An 18,561-nucleotide genomic window follows, 5' to 3' on the forward strand; every position below is an offset into this window, starting at 1 on the left:
TCGGCAACTTCCGCCGCCGTCACTTCCAGCTGGGGCGTGGCCTCTGTGCGCATGCGCGTCGGCGCGTGGCGGCCGGGATTGAGTTCTGCGCGGGGTGGCTGGGCGAGCCGGTGGCGGTGCTGCGCTGGGTGGCCTCGGCTCCACGTGCTCCCGGTGGCCGGTTGAGACCGTTGGCGGGGTCGGCTGAGAGGTGAGAGCTGTTTGGAGCCCGGGGCCTGGAGGAAGGGCGATGGCGGCATGGCCGCCTTCCTTGCGGACTCGCTCGCGGGCAAAACCTGGAGTTCTGAGCTCCTGGAGGCATTGCATCCCGGTTTTTAGTCCGGCCCTCTCGGCCGGCCAGATGGCATGGTTAGTCCTCACCACACAGGGCTTTAGACCTGCTTGCTGGCTGATCGGAAGAGGGCTTTTCTCAGAGTCTCGAGAAAAGGTCTGGAGGAAGGGCTGATAGCTCCTGGAGCTCAGAATACCAAAGACCTAAGTGCCTGCGAATCCCCAAATATCGATCTAGATACAAGCTACTTAACCCAGTGGTGTCCAGCTCCACGTCTGTCCAAAAGGGATACAAGAGAACCTAACTTGGGTGTGTGTGTGAAGTTTACAGGGGTAAAGAGCTTGGCGTATAGTTGCTCAGCAAGTGTCAGGATTTTCCTGCAGCACCTACCTTTTAGGAGCTAGAGGTAAGAGAGATGAGAGGGGACTGTGTGCCTGGAAGCTTAGCTTCTAGTCATTGAGGCCTAGGGACATGGAGTTTGCTCAAATTGTGTCAAGAGTTTAGTGTCTACCATAGTGCCTTACACCTGCAAGTTATTCAGATGAGGCTGTGACACTCTTGACTGCCTCCCCCGAGCAGGGGCATGGCTTGGATTCTTTGAGCTTCAGTGGAAACATGTTCCCCACTCATGGTCTTCCCCCAGGTCCCAAGAGGGTGGAGATATGTGCTTGTCTTTTCTCTTTCAGCGTACCTGTGATCTCTAGGAATTCTGGAAGGGGCTTGTGTCTAGTTATAGTGGGATGACTCCCTATTTCAGACATTAGGAGAAATTGAAGTTTAAAGGGAGCCAGCCTGACCTTTAACATGTGCTGTTTTTAGGGCAAATGTAGTCTGTCTGTGTGCATAAGTTTAAAAAGTGATAGTCCAGTCTGTAAAGTGCTTGATACACAAGCATAAAGACCTGATTTTTCATACCCAGAACCCAGGTTAAAAAGCAAGGGGTGAGCCAGGCGGTGGTGGCACATGCCTTTAATCCCAGCACTTGGGAGGCAGAGGCAGGCAGATTTCTGAGTTTGAAGCCAGGCTGGTCTACAGAGTGAGTTCCAGGACAGCCAATGCTACACAGAGAAACCCTGTCTTGGAGGAAAAAAAAAAAAAAAAAGCAAGGGTGGTAACGGATCCCTGTGGCTCACTAGCCCTCCAACTCCAGTGAGAGAGAGACAGGTAGAGGGCTGGAGATGTGGCTCAGTAATGCTCTTCCAGGGGACCTGAATTCAATTCCTAGCACCCAAAATCTAAATATTAGTCAGGGTTCTCTAGAGTCACAGAATTTATGGAATATCAATATATTAGGGGGATTTATTGTAATGACTTAGAGTCTGTAGTCCAACTAACCCAACAATGAGCTGCTATGAATGGGAAGTCCAAAAGTCTAGTATTTTCTCAGTCCCACAAGGCTAGGTGTTTCACCTGGTCTTCTGTATAAGCTGGAATCCTGAAGAAGTAGGTTCTAACAGATGTGCTGGCAAGTAAGTGCAAGCAGGGAAAGAATGCTGAGTCGTCCTTCTTCCAAAGTCCCTATGTGGGCCTCCAGCAGAAGGTGTGGCCCAGATTAAAGGTGTGTACCATCACGCCTGGATTTGGAACTTGGCTCTGTCCTAGCCTGTACTTGAACTCCGAGATCTGCTTGCCTCAGTCTCCTGGGTTTAAAGGTGTGTAGTCCCTTGCCTGGGCCTGAACTTTTCATGGCCACTAATGCCTCGAGATCTCGATATCAAAATCCAGGTCAGAGGCCTGTGTCTTCTGGATCATAGACATATCATCCATTTCTGGATTGTAGTTCGTTCCAGATGTAGTCAAGTTGACAACCAGGAATAGTCATCACAAGATCGGATGCTGCCTTCTGACCGCTATGAGTACTAGGCACATACATAGAGGCAAAACGCTTATGACCTAATAAAACAAGTCTTTAGAAAAGAGAAGGTGGGCAACTCCAAATTTGACCTCCCCAAGTTGCTCTTGGTTTTAGTGTTTCTCACAGTAATGGGAACCTAACAGGACATTGCTGTCTTTACTTAGCCCAGAATTCTGTTTCATAGATTGTGGCCCTCATACTTCTGATGCTCCTAAGCCTGAACTAAGACTTGGACCCTGCTGGATGATCAGTTGAGCTGGTTTTCTGATTCTGAGTCTTGCTATTCTTTGTAGTACATACTGCATACTCGTATGTTCTCGACGTCAGATGTGCTGCACAGCCAAGGTGACCCTGGGCTCCCTCCCTCCCTCGATCTGAATAATCTCCTTACAAATCTTATCTCATTAGCCGTGCAGATAGACACACTGATTCCCATTTCATGTCCAATAAATAGATAGAAAACCAGTTGAGCATGGCTCCAGACTGATGTTTTAGTTGAACATCTGACCTGATTCTAACCTTCTCCTGAGTTGGTGTTCACACTGTGCCAATACCATGGGGACCTGTTTTTCATAGATGTGTGAGCATGTTTTTTTGCCATATTACTTCTGTCACTTGCTGTATCTTGTTTCCAGTGTCCTCCTTGGGCTTTAATTCTGGCCTTTCCCAGCGACACACCCGTGGATTCCAAGGTTTACTCAAGCCTGCTCTCTCCTCCCAAAGCAGCAGTCCTCAGTGGCAGAGGTTGAAAGCTCTAAGCTGTCTCTTAAGTTAGTGGGTGTTTTCTTTGTTGTCCTCATTGCAGGAGCACTTTTTTGATTTTTTTTTTTTTCAGTGCATCCCTTAGCTAATCGTAGTAGATGTTCCCTGTGCTACAATGGCAGTCCATTTCTTGGTATCCAATTAGTTGACTTTTCTCTTGTTCTTACATAAATGTGTAAGGATGTCCAGTCTAGGTGGGAGTAGGCTCTTGTTCTTGTGCAGCAGAACTGCTGCCCTTGCTGCCCAGCATTTATTTACCTCCATCTGCCTTGTGCAAAATGATAGTGTCTTAGAAGCCAGGCTGTGGTAAACATTAAACATAGTCCCAGATCCCTCAAGGGTGACACATGTCTTTTATAAAAACAGACTAGACAACAAAACTTGTATAGCCTAGAGTGGTCCTATCTACCCCAGTCTGCCTTTGGTGCCAGACTGTAGCTGCCCACATGCCTGCCCTTACTCTGTTCACAAGCTGAGGAGAAAGGCACAGGACATTGGTGTCAAGGACCTGTGGTCTGTATCTAAGATGAACCAGTGTCCAACAGTGCTGTAAAGGACAGGAAGTCTTTGTACACAAGGATGGACATTTCCATTCAGTACTCAATGGAAGAAAACCATCCTGATCTTGCTTTGGTTTGGCGTGACCTCACTGGCATGTGTCAGAGGGGGGGAATGATCATTTATGCTTGAATTCACTGTAAACAAAGCGCAGCCCTTTGGTGTTGAGTTCTTACATGAAGTAGAGAAGCAAGTCCTATGTGTTTACTTAATCCTCAACCTTCATTTCATACTGAGGAAAAGGGTTCTGGGCTAAGTGCCTGTCAGGATTTGGACTGAATGGAGCCCATTTTAAAAGAACAGGACTGCTCTCTTCGAGTCTGGTGACTAAAAGGCTGTGTAAGCATGGAATGTTACCATGGTATTTGTAACACTTTAGGAATCTGTTAGAGTATAGTAGCATGCATGCATCAGGTGTGTGTGCACATGTGTGTGCCCACTCAGATGCCTTCCATGCCGGGTGCACTTGGGGAGGCTGGCACACCTGGGTTGGGGAGCTTCTGTGGTAGGTCCTCTTTCTTCCTCCCTGATGTGCATAGGCCCTAATGAAACAAGTTTGTTGGTCCTTGTCCACTGAGGCCAAGGGGATTTCTTTCTTCATTTTAATACCTATGACTCCATTGTGTATGTAGGAATCATTTTTAGTCTAAATTGGAATTGTTCTTTAGCTTTTCCTTGCTAAGCTCTGCTGCTTGTCCCTTGGTTTGTTGCAGTCATACTCATAGTGACAATCTGCAGGGCACACCTGTATTGTGATGCAGGTTACCACTTTGATTTCATACATTTTAGCAGGGGAGGAGTGCTTGGCATTGAGGAGAGCTTTATCTGTGCTGCCAGTCTGCCAAGTTTAAGTCCTCTTTTTAAGTTCCTTACTCTCTGCGCCTCTGTGGCCTCATAGAAATGTTGAGCCATGACATCGTTCCCAAGTAAGCTTGTTGTGAGGGCTCAGTTGGTTAGCACCAATGCACGTTCCTGTCTCGTGCTGAGAACTCGGCTGGTTTTTCTGCCATTGATATAATGTGTTTCTTCTCACTGATCAACTTTGAGCTTGCTCTTTTATTGTAGAAATCACTTATTGGGAGGAATTTAGGCTTATTATAATCATCTTTATCTTGTTTTTTAGGGCAAGAGTTCAAACTTATATCAGAAAATATTTAATCATTTAACCAAAAATGGTATTTTTTACATGCAATGCATGTGGTGAATCTGTGAAGAAAATACAGGTGGAAAAGCACGTGTCTGCCTGCAGAAACTGTGAATGTCTCTCCTGCATTGACTGTGGGAAAGATTTCTGGTAAGTTCTGATAATTCCTGAAGATCTAGGTATAGAAATCCAGACCCCACAAAGCTTGGGGAAATACTGGAGCAAAATGAAGGTAGACACTAAGATGGACACTTTTTTTTTTTAAACTTTTACTGCATTATGATGAGAAAAGTTACATGATTTCAATTTATCTGAATTTAACATTTAAAAACATATTTTAATTAAATAGAATTGAATCACATTCTTGTTTCCCTTTTGTACCACTGCTCCTCCCAGAGACCCCCCTTCAATACCTACAATATCTTTTTTGTCATATGAAGGACACTGTTAAAATAATTTAAATCTGCTTTCCTTTCCCAGCCCTGGCTCCCAGATTTGCTACTCCAAGACTAATAATTTATTACTAAATGCCTAGGCCATAAGCTTTGGCTCATTCCCTGACTAGCTCGTAACTTATTTAACCCATTCAAACTATTCTGTCTTCCACTTGGTTAGTTACCTCTCCTTCAGGAAACCCTATGGTCTGTTGACAAAACTTGGTGTGATTCTTCCAGGAGTGTCTTTTAATTTTAAGGACTTGTTAAGGAGAAGACCAAAGGGACAGTATCCTGTTGGTTAGATAATTTGAGACTGGCAAGGTGGCACAGTGGGTTTTAAAGCCCATGCCCTATTAACTTGACCACCTAAGTTCTTTCCCCAGGACCCAAGGTGGAAGAGAGAGCTGACTCCCCAAATTGTCCTCTGACCTCCATGTGTACTCGTAGCACCTAGAACACACACACTCTTGAGGGGCCTATAGTTGAAGGGAATAAAGTTTGGTGGCAGAGCTCATGCCTGGTTAGCATGAGGCGCTAGGTTCATTCCCAGCACCATTAAAAAAAAAATGTTTTTAGAGAAAATGTGGTCATTGAGCTTCCTAGCTGACTTGTTCTTCCACTGTTAATCTAGTGTGAGGAAGTCAGGATAAGCAGCGCTTTGTTGTTTGTTAGCCCATTGCTCTGAAGAAAGGAACAAATTAGCAGGGGAAAAATCGGTTAAGAGTTAGGCTGTCTGTGCAGTTGTCCAGCTTTGGAAAGTCTTTGAGAACCACTAGCATGCTGTCAGCCTAGTGACTAGGCTTGGGTCCCTCTGCAGGGGTGACGACTACAAAAGCCATGTGAAGTGCATCAGTGAAGGTCAGAAGTACGGAGGCAAAGGCTATGAAGCCAAGACGCACAAAGGTGACGCCAAACAGCAGGCATGGATTCAGGTAAGGTCTCTCCCATCCTACTGCTCATCCCCCCCACACCTTCTGGGGGCTCAGTGATAAGCCCCCAGACACCTGTGCAGACAAGTCCCAGAGCAGCATACGGCAGAAGTGTCAGAACGTCGAGAAAGATAAAATTGTGGTGCATTTATATCTGGCTCATGTCTCTTACAGATTGTTCTCAAAGTATCCGAGGGTTCCTGCTAGCTTTCTTTTGGCTATAAAACAAAATCACAGCGTGTACAAGTACACTCCCAGTGGTAGAGGCCTTACAGCTTAGCCATGGCAGTCTGTCACAGCTGAATAAAGTAAACATTTCCACAACAAATTGAAGGAATTTTCTAGTGAAAATATGTACAAAAGCAACAATCTCTGGTTTGCAACAAGGGGAAATGGGAGAACAGATGTCACCTTTATGCAGACTGCATTCTCTTGAGAATCAGATTAGTTGTTCCCCCACTGAGTGGCACAGAGTGTGAACTTGGGATGGCGGCTCTCTCTGAAGGTGAATACTACTGACATGACCTTCATGAGGGACTTGCAGTAGCTGCTCAGTTGAGTACCATTTGGGAAGCTGCTGGAACCTTTAAGATGTATATAGTTCTGGCAAGATGGCTGAGGTAGGATGCAGGTGCTCTGACCTCCACACAAATACCCTTTCCCCCTGAGCCATCTGGCTGACCTTTAATTAACATTGTCTGTCTTGTGTAAGAAACCATTACTAGATATAAGGCTCCTTCTCCCTGAAGGTTTTATAGTCTTATCTTTTTAAAGGACCTTGATTCATTTTGAGGTGGGGTTTTTTTTTTTGGTTTTTTTCGAGACAGGGTTTCTCTGTGTAACCCTGGCTGTCCTGGAACTCACTCTGTAGACCAGGCTGGCCTCAAACTCAGAAATCTGCCTGCCTCTGCCTCCCAAGTGCTGGGATTAAAGGTGTGGGCCACCACCACCTGGTGTTTTTTGTTTTTTTAATAACATAAGGTAAGTATCCAATTTCCCTGTGAAGATCCACTATTCCTGGCATCATTTGTTGAAAAGGAAGGGGGTCTATTCTTCCATGGACTATTCTTGACATCCTTGTCAAAAAATCCTTTGACCATATCCTCAGGGGCTTATTCCTGCATTTTCTGTTCTTATCCACTGGTTTTTGTGGCAGTACCACACTCTTTAGATTATTGTAGCTTTGTAGTAAGTTTTGAAATTATAAAAAAAAAAAATATTATTTTTCAAGATTGTTTTTGTCGTTTGGAGTCTCAGGGTTCCATGAGTCAGAGCACACATGTGCTGGACTTTGTTTCAGGCTGACATCTAAATGCTGTCTCAGTCCATGAGGGTAATGCCCTCTTTCATTCTTGCAACTGTTCGCACTTTGGTTATGGTTCTTTATGTTGTGTTACAGATGGAATTCTCCTAATGTTCATGTCTGAATGGTTTTTGTTGGTGTATAAAAAAGCAGCTTGCTTTTTAAGAGGTGATTGTGCATCCTGCAGCTCTGCTGAATGAGTTAATTGATTCTAACTGACTGTGCCCTGTGATGCTTCCTACATGCAAAACTACATTCCCCTCAAATACTCCCTGCACATGTGTGACCTGATTCTGTTCCTTGTGGTACGGAGGCTTTGGCTTCTCTTTCTTTCTTAGCCACTTTGGCCTGGACTCCAGTGCTTTGGTGACTAGGAGAATGTTTGTCATTATGCATAGATGTAAATACAGAGTCTTGGTTTAAAATGTGAAAGCCCTTTGGCCATACCAAAGACTTGAGTTTGGCTTCGTGTAACTTTATCATTTGTTTATTTTCTTCTGTCTTAAATAGAAAATTAACGAGTTAATAAAGAAACCCAACGTCAGCCCCAAGGTGCGAGAACTTCTGCAGCAAATTAGTGCTTTTGACAATGTTCCCAGAAAAAAGGCCAAGTTTCAGGTACAGATTTAAATGGCTTTCCTAAATCATGGTGTGACCCATCAGTGGCCTGCAGAGGGACAGTGACTCTTTCTCTTGTGTCTCCAGAACTGGATGAGAAACAGCTTGAAAGTGCACAGCGACTCTGTTTTGGAGCAGGTGTGGAACATCTTCTCTGAAGCATCCAGCAGTGTGAGTCTACTGCACTTTGCCATTGCAATATGGCAGACAACTGGGAATAAGGAAATGGGGTGCATGTGTGGGATCAAGACAGCATTTTCCAGAGCTCTGTGTTCACTCCTTGATGGGCAGGAATGAACTGGGGGCACCTAGTGTGCAGAGACAGCCATTCATCCTGTATGCTTGGCAATGGGACTTGTGTTTGTGGAATGATTGGCACAGCAGTCAGACTGAGTGCAGGGGAGTGGTCCAGGATTCAGTGGCTGGCTATCCTGTTTTGGACCCCTGTTGTGTTTTGTGTGTGTTTGACCATGGCCACATTAGTTAGCCTCTGAGCCTCAGCTTCCCAATCTAAAACATCCAGGCTACTTTACACTTTTTATTTATTCCTTACTTCTTGCAGATCTAAAGTATCTCAGGAGTAGCTGGTGCTATGAAAGAAATTTAAACAGACTGAGGGCATCATATCTGAGTGGTCTTCCAGCCTAGAGTGGGGGGCCTCAGACTCCCTGCATGTTGTAGCATTGTGGTTGGTCAGTCTGAGTCTGCTTCTGTTACAGAAAGAACATTTGAACCATCAACCTTCTGTTGATAAAAGCAATTAGAGAGCTGATGTAGACTGCAGGAACAGGACTTGACTTGCCATTCTTTACCCAAATTGTTGGTTCCATTGTTAATTTATAACTATTCACTTACATCCTGTTGGGAACTTGTTCAGCCATTTGAGGAGGATGCTCTGAGTAGTCGTGCTGTAGTCAGTATTTTAGAGCTTGCTATACAAGCAGGAGGGACCTGAGTTTGGGTTCCCAGTATTCTCATACAAGCATGGCAGGGCTTGTCTGTAACCCCAGCAACGAGGAGCAGAGGACTTGGTAGCCAACCGGGGTAGCCTAAATAAAAAGCTCTAGGTTCTGTGTCTCAAAAAATAAAGTGGAAAGGGACTAAAAAGACACCTGATAGTGACCTTTGGCTTCCACGAATGTACACAGGAGTGAGTGTACCTGTAGACATGCACACACAAAAAGACAAGTTAGTCTGAACAGCAAAGCGAGATCAGAAAGGAACTTACCTTTGTGGTAGTATATCCTGTATTTGTCTCTCCACAATACACAGATTTTTTTTTTTTTTTTTTTTTTTTTTTTTTTTTTGAGACAGGGTTTCTCTGTATAGCCCTGGCTATCCTAGAACTCACTCTGTAGACCAGGCTGGCCTCGAACTCAAAAATCGCCCTGCTTCTGCCTCCCAAGTGCTGGGATTAAAGGTGTGCGCCACCACTGCCCAGCAGACCATTGAAATCTTAAAACAATTTATCATTTAATTGACATGTATATTTTTTATATATACTTATATATATAATTTCAAAAGGTTCAATTTTCACAAAAAAAATTAAAAGATTTAAAATTGCTTAGTTCAACTGCGGGGTTTTGATTTTTTTCTCGTTCTTTTGAATTTACAAACTCATTAAAAAATAGAGGAAAATGATCAGTCAGCTTCTGCTGTCCTCTGACAGCTAAAACATAGCTGAAATGAGTAAGGCATTAATAAAAAGTTGATAGTAACAGACTCTATTCCTCTGCCCAGGGATCATCTACAGAGCAAAAGGACCTTGGGCTCCATTTAGCTTTGGCTTGGGCATATCCCCCTGTAATTGCTGATGTGGCAGGGGCAGGGTTTTTTATTTCTAATGTCCAACTTCTCTGAATGTCAGAGTTAGCAGTGGGGGGCATGAGTGAGCCATCATCAGGTGATGTGCCTGCCCTAGTGCAGCTGAGTGGTAGAGAGAGACCACAGTGGATGAGGAGTTACAGAAGGCAGTGGGCAGAGAGGAAAAGGTTGGGGTGTTCTCTGAGGAATGGTCGGGTGAGGCATCACTGAGCAGGGAACAGAGTGGAAGGGAGGTGGAAAGAACCAAGTCTTTAAGAGCTGCTGTGTGCCTTCCTCCTGCAGCCATGAGCTGCATGGACAGCATTTGGACACTGGGTCTAAGCTTAGTAGAAGGGAAGTCGAAGGCTCTGGCACTCAATGCTCATGTACTACTGCTGGGACACTGAATATCTCCAAAGGCCCATGTGTTGAAGGCTGATCATTAGCCTCTGGCACTATTGGGAGTTGTGGAGCTTTTAGCAAATGGGTCCTGATTGAATGAAGTTAGGATAAGGATATGGAGGACATGCCTTTGAGGGGGAGCTGTGACCTTAGCCCCTATCTTGTTCTCTTTGAGTCTGATTCATTAGTCATGTGTCATCTGTGCATGGAGGTTACACATGCTCTGTCTTGGCAGGTGATTCAGCCACACACAGTAGTCCTACATGCTGTTCTATAGCTGAAGCAGTAGCCCCCAAGTTTCTTCTAGCCCTGGACCTGGACCTTGAGCCCAGCTCTGCAGACACACAGCTCCTTGACTTAGCCCATACCTGACTGTTCTTCCCTTGTCTAGATAAAGATAGACAGTGAGCCAAATTACAAGCTGGTTCATTTCACTCTTTTATACCATAAATACGGGTTCCAGAATGGGGTATAACCTTGGGGGAGGGGTGTTTGTTGTTCATTTTGTATTTGTATTGTTAAATTTTAGTTGTTGGATATTATAGTTATAAACAGTATAGTGTGGAGTAGCCCTGGCCAGACTAGGTACTTAGATGATTCCTGTTTTTACTTCATAAGGAACAAGATCAGCAGCCACCCAGCCACATGGCCAAGCCACATGCGGAGATCCCCACTAAGGTTCCATCTACAAAATCAAATGGCACCACAGAGGAGCAAACAGAGACAAAGAAGAATAAAAGAGAAAGGAAGGAGGAACGCCAGAAGAACAGGAAGAAAGAGAAGAAGGAGCTGAAGCTAGAAAACCACCAGGAAAACCTTAGGGGCCAGAAGCCAAAGAAGCGCAAAAAGGGCCAGGAGGCTGGACATGAGGCTGGTGGGGAGGAGACCACCGAGGCCAACGGCCCACCAGAGAAGAAGAAAGCCCAGGGTGGACAAGCTTCCGAAGAGGGAGCAGACAGAAATGGGGGCCCCGGGGAGGGTGTTGATGAGGGGCAGACCAAGACAGCAGCAGGAAAACGGAAGCGGCAGAAGCACTCAGAAGGTGTGTGCCAGCCTGTGCATTGGGTTCTCAGTGGGGCTGTGAGCCCAGGTACAGGGAAATGTGTTAAGCCTCACCTCTCAGCCTTCTGTTGCTCATCCACAACCTGCAGAGTGAGGTGCGGGAGGGAGTTGGTGCTGATGCTGAGCAGGGCTTTTGGGAGTGCTAGCAGCTAACCCTCTTTGTTTCTCTAACAGTTGAGTCTGATTACAAGAAAAAAAAGGTGAAGTTGCCAGGGCAGCCTGAAGAGGGAGAGCCCAAGGACCATGAGGCTCCATCTAAAGGTACCACTGCCTGTGTTTACTCCAAGTGGGTAGAGAAGGGATGCTCCTTGCCAGGGGTAGGCCAGGCACTTCCTTCCAGGGTCATGCCCATCAGAGGCCCAGCTAAGAACTTTGAAGTTAATCCAGTATTCCAGGCCTGTATGTTGGTGCTATAATGCCTCAATCCTTTCTTAAGGAAGGGGAAGGCTCTTGATTGAAAATATGTTGAGATGTTGGCTAGCATTTCACTACTGTGACAAATGTCTGAGATTATCAAACTACAAAATCAATTAATTTTGGCTCGTGGTCACTAAGCCCTGTTGATTTGGGGTCTGTGATAGGGCTCTGCTATTCAAAACACCAGGTCCCACAGCCTCTTAAAGGTCACATCTGCTAGTGTCCTACCTTGTGTTCTCTTAGGGTCTGTATGACATCTGCCCAGGATCTTCTAGCTTTCATAGTCTCTGGTGAGAAGTCTGCTGTAACTCTGATAGGCCTGCCTTTATATGTTACTTGACCTTTTTCTCTTACTACTTTTAATATTCTTTCTTTGTTTAATGCATTTGGTGTTTTGATTATTATGTGAATGGAGGAATTTCTTTTCTGGTCCCAGTCTATTTGGAATTTTATAGGCTTCTTGTATATTCATGGGCATCTCTTTCTTTAAGTTAGGGAAGTTTTCTTCTATAATTTTGTTGAAAATATTTACTGACCCTTTAAGTTGGGAATCTTCACTCTCTTCTATACCTGTTCTTAGATTTTGTCTTCTCATTGTGTGCTGGATTTCCTGGATGTTTTGGGTTAGGAGCTTTTTGCTTTTCAATTTTTCTTTGACTGTTTTCTATGGTATCTCCTGCCCCTGAGATTCTCTCTTCTATCTCTTGCATTCTGTTAGTGAAACTTGCATCTATGACTCCTCATCTCTTTCCCAGGTTTTCTATCTCCAGGGTTGTCTCCCTTTATTTAAGTGATTTCTTTATTGTTTCTATTTCCAATTTTAGATCTTGGATGGTTTTGTTCATTTCCTTTGCCTGTTTGATTGTGTTTTCCTATAATTCTTTAAGAGATTTTTGTGTTTCCTCTTCAAGGGCTTTTAGCTGTTTACCTGTGTTCTCTTGTATTTCTTTAAGGGAGTTATTTATGTCCTTCTTAACGTCCTCTATCATGATCATGAGAAGTGATTTTAGATCTGAATCTTGCATTTCTGGTGTGATGGTGTGTCCAGGACTTGCTATGGGGGGGGGGGGGGGGGGGGGAGTTGGGTTCTGATGATGCCAGGTAACCTTGCTTTCTGTTGCTTATGTTTTTACTCTTGCCTCCTGCCATCTGATTGTCTCTAGTGCTACCTGCCCTCACTATGTCTGACTGGAGCCTGTCCTTCCTGTGATCTGGTTGTGTCAAAACTCCTCAGAGTTCAGCTGTCTCTGGGATCCTGGGATCCTGGGATCCTGGGATCCTGGACGTGTTAGAGCACCTGGGAGTGGAGCTTCCTCTGGGGGTTGTGAGACTGGCTGTGGAGTTCGCTCCCAAGGTCTGCTCAGAGCCGGCTTTCTCTCAGATCTTAAGGGAATGGGTGTTCCTGCTGCCAGGTAGATGTGAAAGAAGTCCAAGTTCCCTGCTCCTTGTCACTGCCAGGCTGGCTTTCCCCTGTGGATTCTGCTGGCACCACAGCAGGGCAGCTTCTTATTCATCACTCACCCACTGGCATGGAAGAAGTTTAGATTTCCTGTTCATCTTTGACATGGTCCCTGCCACAGCCTTTGGAAGGCAGGATTCTGCCCCCAACTCTACTGTAGCCAGCAGTGGTCAGTCAGTGGCCAAACACAGGCTGTGGCAGTAGCCTGGAGCTAATGGCTGTGCTGTCAGTGTTGGTGACTGGTTAGACATCCCCTTTCTTTGCTCCTTTGCTGAACCTGCAGGTGTAGGCTGGGCTGGCTAGTACCTGCTGGCCTTCTAGGTCTCTGGCTTTCTCGGCTCCAAATCTAGACTATGAAACAGAAGCCTGTCCCATGGCCAGTCTGTCTCTCACCACCTTCCCACATTGTCCTGGGTTTTCAGAGCCTGGCACTTGGTTAGAGAGTTGGACCACCAGGAAAACCAGGGGCAGCTGTGCTGCTCGGGTGCATCTCCTGTGTCCCACAATCTCTGGATACCCAGCTCAGTACGTCTGTTGGTCGTCTGTTGGTCCTTTTTCCCAGGAGGCTGTCCCAACTATCATGCTTATGAGGCCCTTCTCTGAGTACAATCAAGGACCTTGGTGCTTGGAAGCTCATGTTACTACTAGGCTAGTGAAGGACCTGGGATTTTTTTTTCCCCCGAGACAGGGTTTCTCTGTGTAGCCCTGGCTGTCTTGAAACTCACTCTATAGAAGGGGCTGGCTTCGAACTCAGAAATCCGCCTGCCTCTGCCTCCCAAGTGCTGGGATTAAAGGTGTGCACCACCACTGCCCGACAGGACTTGGGATCTTGTTCATGGGAAAGTCTTGTCATTTCCTAGGAAGCAAACAACTGCAGACATTTTTTTATTTGTCTCTGGGTTGACAAGACAAATCAAATGGCTTTATGCATCATTGCATTGTATTCTTTGTGTTGTAGGTAAATTCAACTGGAAGGGGACCATTAAAGCTGTTCTGAAACAGGCTCCAGACAATGAGATATCAGTCAAGAAGTTAAAGAAAAAGGTATATCCTGCAACAAAATCAGGCATGGAACAGCTGGGGAGGGGTTGTTTTATATGTATGTGTGTTGCTTAACCTGGAACACTGAGAGAGACAGACGTACTTCCAGAGCTGCTCACGAGGCCCCTGAGCAGCGAGGAACTGGAACAAACCCATCCTATTGCCAAGCCAGGAGGGCTTTCTGACTCTGGACCTAAGACTGTGTTGCCTACAATTGGCTGTATTGGAAATGAGCAGAAGGGATCTTTCCAGGCACTTTGCTCTCCTTTGCTGATGTAAATGGCTGCTTTTGTGTGTTTTACCAGAAAAGCTTTATTGCATTTGTGTGTGTGTGTGTGTGTGTGTGTGTGTGCGCGCGTGTGCGCGCGCGCACGCTCTGTACACACACGTGTGCATGTGGAGGTCAGCTTGTATGAGTCTGTTCTTTCCTTCTACCATGTGGGCCCTAGGGAATGAAGTTGAGTCTTCAGGCTTGCTAGGCAAGTCCCTTCACAACTGAGCCATCTTGCCAGCCCTTTTTCTTTTTGATGCTGTAGCTCTAAGTGGCATGCACTGAGGCACTGCTTATCTTCATAAGCAGAGCTCATTTGTTTGACGGGCATCTGAATGTCTTATTTTGTAATGTTGCTCCACATCTGGGCCTTTTTCCATGTACTTCATCCCCTTGACATCTGTTTCTTTTTGTCAAGGTTATAGCTCAGTACCATGCGGTGATGAGTGACCATCACACGTCAGAGGAGGAGCTCCTGGCCATCTTCAACAGGAAGATCAGCAGGAACCCCACCTTTAAGGTGCTGAAGGACAGAGTTAAGCTTCTGAAGTGAGGGCTCTGTTGTGTCACACTGTATCGTCCTATTGGCTGCTTCCCTCTACTATTTGTAAAATGTGTAATGAATTTTAACAACCTGAAGATTGCTTTCTGAAACTGTTTTTAAGTTAAGGAAAAAATATATTTTTGTTAGAACTTTTATGAAAAAATAAAATATATCCTTGTCAAATTCTGCATCTATGGTAACAAATTCTTGTACTTGAAGAAAACATGCCGAGCAGTGGTGTTGCATGCCTTTGATCCCAGCACTTGGGAGGCAGAGACATGTGGATTTCTGGTTCGAGGCCAGCCTGGTCTACAGAGTGAGCTCCAGGACTGCCAGGGCTACACGGGGAAACCCTGTCTCAAAACACCAAAAAAAGAAAAGAAAAGAAAAAACACTGCAGGAAGCTTCAGACTGTGTTTAATGACAAATAAAAATGGATTTTCACTTGATGAGGTGGGGGTGTTGTTTAGGCACATCCACCTGTTGGCCTCCAGCCAGATGCTGACTGGAGCTCAGGTACAGACCCCTGAATGGTGGTGGGTGGGACAGGCAGTGGCGACAATCTGTAGAGGAGGAGTTACTGTGACAGGTTATCCAATTGTCAGGCAGACAACAACCAGGTTGTCAGGACGACATCTAGAGGGGTGGCTGTAAGCACAAGAAAGCTAATCTTTACGTCACCCCTACTGACACCCTGTGCCGCCTCCTACTGACAGCTGACATTTTGTCCACAAATCCTGTATCTTCAGCAAGAATGATCCCTTTGGCCAGTAAAAAGGGTAAAGTGGAGGCTGCCCCAGGCTACACAGGTAATGAGGGACAAAAGCCCTGTGCCTGCCAAGGTCATTCTGAGACAACTCTCTTCCAGGGCCCAGGGAGCAGAAGTGGATCCCATTGTCCACATGTGATGGACTTAAGCAGAGCAGCTCTAGGGGAGTCTCAGAAAATGTCTGGACACTACGGTGTTTGGCAACGTGCAGTCTCATCAACTGTCCATTTCACTGTGATAGCTTTAAGGTAGTTGATTGAATATGACTAAACTATGCTGTGTTGCAGTGGACTTACAGGTGGAAGATCTGTCCCAGGGCCCAGAGGGAGTGGGACTCCACAGGGAAGAGGAAGTGAGACAGCTGCTGTCTTTCTGACAGCTGGCATCATGGGTGTCTGCTGGTCACTGCAGTGGTAAGAGAAGGGCTGGGGTGTGGCATTACAACAGATCTTGCCCAGAAGGTGTCCCCATCTTGGCAGTTGCCGGCCTGACTAGACTTTCTCTAAGGGCTCAAGCCTCCTGCCCAGGTTCAATGGCAAGCTCAGTGCTGCCCCCTGCTGCCCATGCTCAGGCTCATCTGCAGGGTTTGGCAACCAGGTCTCCCCTATCCTGACAAAGACCTATTTTGACAAACGATGTATTAGCTTGATGCCTTAGGATTTGTTGTATATGTTTATTTTATGTGTATGGGTGTTCTGCTTGCGTGAAGTCTGTATACCACATGAGTGTCTGGTTCCTGTAAAGGCTAGAGGATTTTGGATCTTCCAGAACTAGAATTAGAGATGGTTGTGAGTTCCCAAAATGTTTGGAAATTAAACCTGGGATTTTTCTTTTTGTTTGTGTGGTTTAGTTTTTGAGACAGGGTTTCTCTATATCTATCCCTGACTTTCTTGAGACACTCTGTAGGGCAGGCTGGCCTCGAACTCAGATCTACCTGCCTCTGCCTCCCAAGTGCTGGGATCAGCCAGTGCTGGTAACTACTGAGCTATTTCTCCAGTCTGCCTCGTGATTTTTATATTCCTGGAACCAGTCAACTGCATACTCATAGTTCTCCGTGATTCCACCTAAGACTTGGGGGTGAATGGGCTTCATCAACCCGCAGGAGATGAAGATGTATGGCTATTTCATGCTGGGCCCTCTTCAGGATTGAGCACATTGTGAACTCTAGAGAGAAACAGCCTCAAAAACGTGAGTGGAGACTGCTGAGTGTCAAGCTGCCTTTGTCTCCATGGCTAGAGTACAATATTCAGGCTCAGGCTGGTGCAGAAGTCAGAACATGAGCAGTCGCCAGCCATGTATATGGGGGAAACAGAATTACACAATGGCTTGCTTAACAGGCTTGGTGGAGGCTTCAGAGGAGACAGCTTTCCTAGTCTCCTAGAGACCTGACCCTCACTCTGTTTAAAGTCACCCTTCAGGACTGTGACTAGAGCAAGCTCCTAACTGTCCACGTGAATGGCAACTTTGCAGATTTATGGACTTTCTTGATACCTTGTAAAGCTCCTTTCTTGTGTGATAAGCATCTCATTTTTCTTTCAAAGCTAAAATTTGAGTTGGCCTGGTCCTAAATGGTTTCCTTTGCTAGTTTCACTAGCCTGGAATTGCCTCTTTGCCAAAACAGATATTCAGGAATACATTTTTTTCAATCTATAGATACATACATACATATATATATATATATATATATGTATATGTACACAAGATACTGTATATATGTATATATGTATATATATGTAGACAAGATACTGCATGTTAATTTATATTGGTAAGACAATTTTTAAACATTTTTTGGCACTGGGGGTTAAACCTAGGGCCTTCTATATGCCTTCTTTTTACTGTTATTTAAAAGATTCATGTTTATATGTTTGAGTGTTTGCTTACGTGTATGCATGTGTGCTTGGTGCCCAGGAAAACCATAGTAGGACATCAGATGCCCATGAACTGGGATTATAGACAATTGTGAACTTCCACATGGATTGAGGGTCTGAACCCAGGTCCTCTAGAAGAGCAGCAAGTACTCTTAACTGATGAGCCATCTCTCTAGCACACCACACACACACACACACACACACACACACACACACACACAAATTTTCTTAAAGATTTTATTTGTAAGTGTGCATATGTTTGGGTATGTGCAGTGAGTGCAGTGAGTGCAGTATTCATGGAGGACAGAAAAATATTAGACCTGCCTGTGAGCTGCCCAATGCAGGTACTGGGAATCGAACTCAGGACCTCTGAAGCACCAGTGATCTTAACCACAGAGCCATCTCTTCAGCAACTATATATCTTCTTTTTAAAATGTATTTTATTATTTTATGTGCATGAGTGCCTTTCCTATATTATGTATCCGTGCACCACCTGCATGCAATGCCCACAGAAGCCAGAAGAGGGCAACAGATCCCCTGGAACTGGAGCTAACAGCTAGATGGTTGTAAACTGCCAAGTGGGTGCTGGGACTTGAACCTTGGTCCTCTGGAAGAGCAGCCAGTATTACTAACCACTGAATGAGCAATCTCACTAGCCCCATCTTAAGGTTTTTCTTTTTATTTTTTTAATTATGCCTATGTGTGTGGGTGTTGTACAGGAATACATGTGCCTGCGGAGGCCAGAAAAGAGCATCGGATCCTGGAGCCGAGTAATGGGCAGGTGTGAGGCACTGAATATGGTTGCTGGGAACTGAATTTTGGTCCCCTGCAAGGGCAGCAGGCACCCTTAGGCACTGAGCTGTCCTTCCTGCTCACAAACAAGTATATATGTTGAAACAAACACTTCAATAGCCGAATAAAGAGAGTTGTAAAAGACCAGTGTTGTATTTGAGTCACTTCCATAGTGACGGCAGTGGGAAGTGTGCCTTGGTAAAACCCACCCTCCTCGCTGGCTTTATGCTCTTTTGTGTCCATGATGAACATGGTC

The 18,561-nt window shown here is 45.4% G+C and overlaps 1 protein-coding gene across 5 annotated transcripts; it reads left to right on the forward strand.

The window, feature by feature from the left end:
* Positions 1-39: 39 nt before the first annotated feature.
* Lyar (Ly1 antibody reactive) lies at positions 40-15,064 on the forward strand. 5 transcript variants are annotated; one of them, XM_031341935.1, is made up of 10 exons: positions 40-190; positions 2,311-2,471; positions 4,570-4,740; positions 5,845-5,959; positions 7,770-7,877; positions 7,965-8,048; positions 10,701-11,124; positions 11,319-11,405; positions 13,979-14,064; positions 14,751-15,064. In XM_031341935.1, exons 3-10 carry the CDS (start codon positions 4,619-4,621, stop codon positions 14,883-14,885), a joined length of 1,161 nt encoding a protein of 386 aa, XP_031197795.1. In that variant the 5' UTR covers positions 40-190; positions 2,311-2,471; positions 4,570-4,618; the 3' UTR covers positions 14,886-15,064. The 5 variants fall into 5 exon arrangements, with proteins under 5 accessions (XP_031197795.1, XP_031197794.1, XP_031197796.1 ...); XM_031341936.1 differs by lacking the exon at positions 40-190 and adding an exon at positions 199-348; XM_031341934.1 differs by lacking the exon at positions 2,311-2,471.
* The last annotated feature ends 3,497 nt before the right edge of the window (positions 15,065-18,561 follow it).

The sequence above is a fragment of the Mastomys coucha genome, unplaced genomic scaffold (genome assembly GCF_008632895.1).
Source record: "Mastomys coucha isolate ucsf_1 unplaced genomic scaffold, UCSF_Mcou_1 pScaffold22, whole genome shotgun sequence".
NCBI lineage: Eukaryota > Metazoa > Chordata > Mammalia > Rodentia > Muridae > Mastomys > Mastomys coucha.

Coding starts and splice junctions, on each gene's coding strand:
- Lyar (XM_031341935.1), top strand. CDS start 4,619: ATGGTATTTTTTACATGCAATGCATGTGGTGAATCTGTGAAGAAAATA. Junction 8,049..10,700: donor TCTCTGAAGCATCCAGCAGT/GTGAGTCTACTG, acceptor TTACTTCATAAG/GAACAAGATCAGCAGCCACC. Junction 14,065..14,750: donor TCAAGAAGTTAAAGAAAAAG/GTATATCCTGCA, acceptor CTTTTTGTCAAG/GTTATAGCTCAGTACCATGC.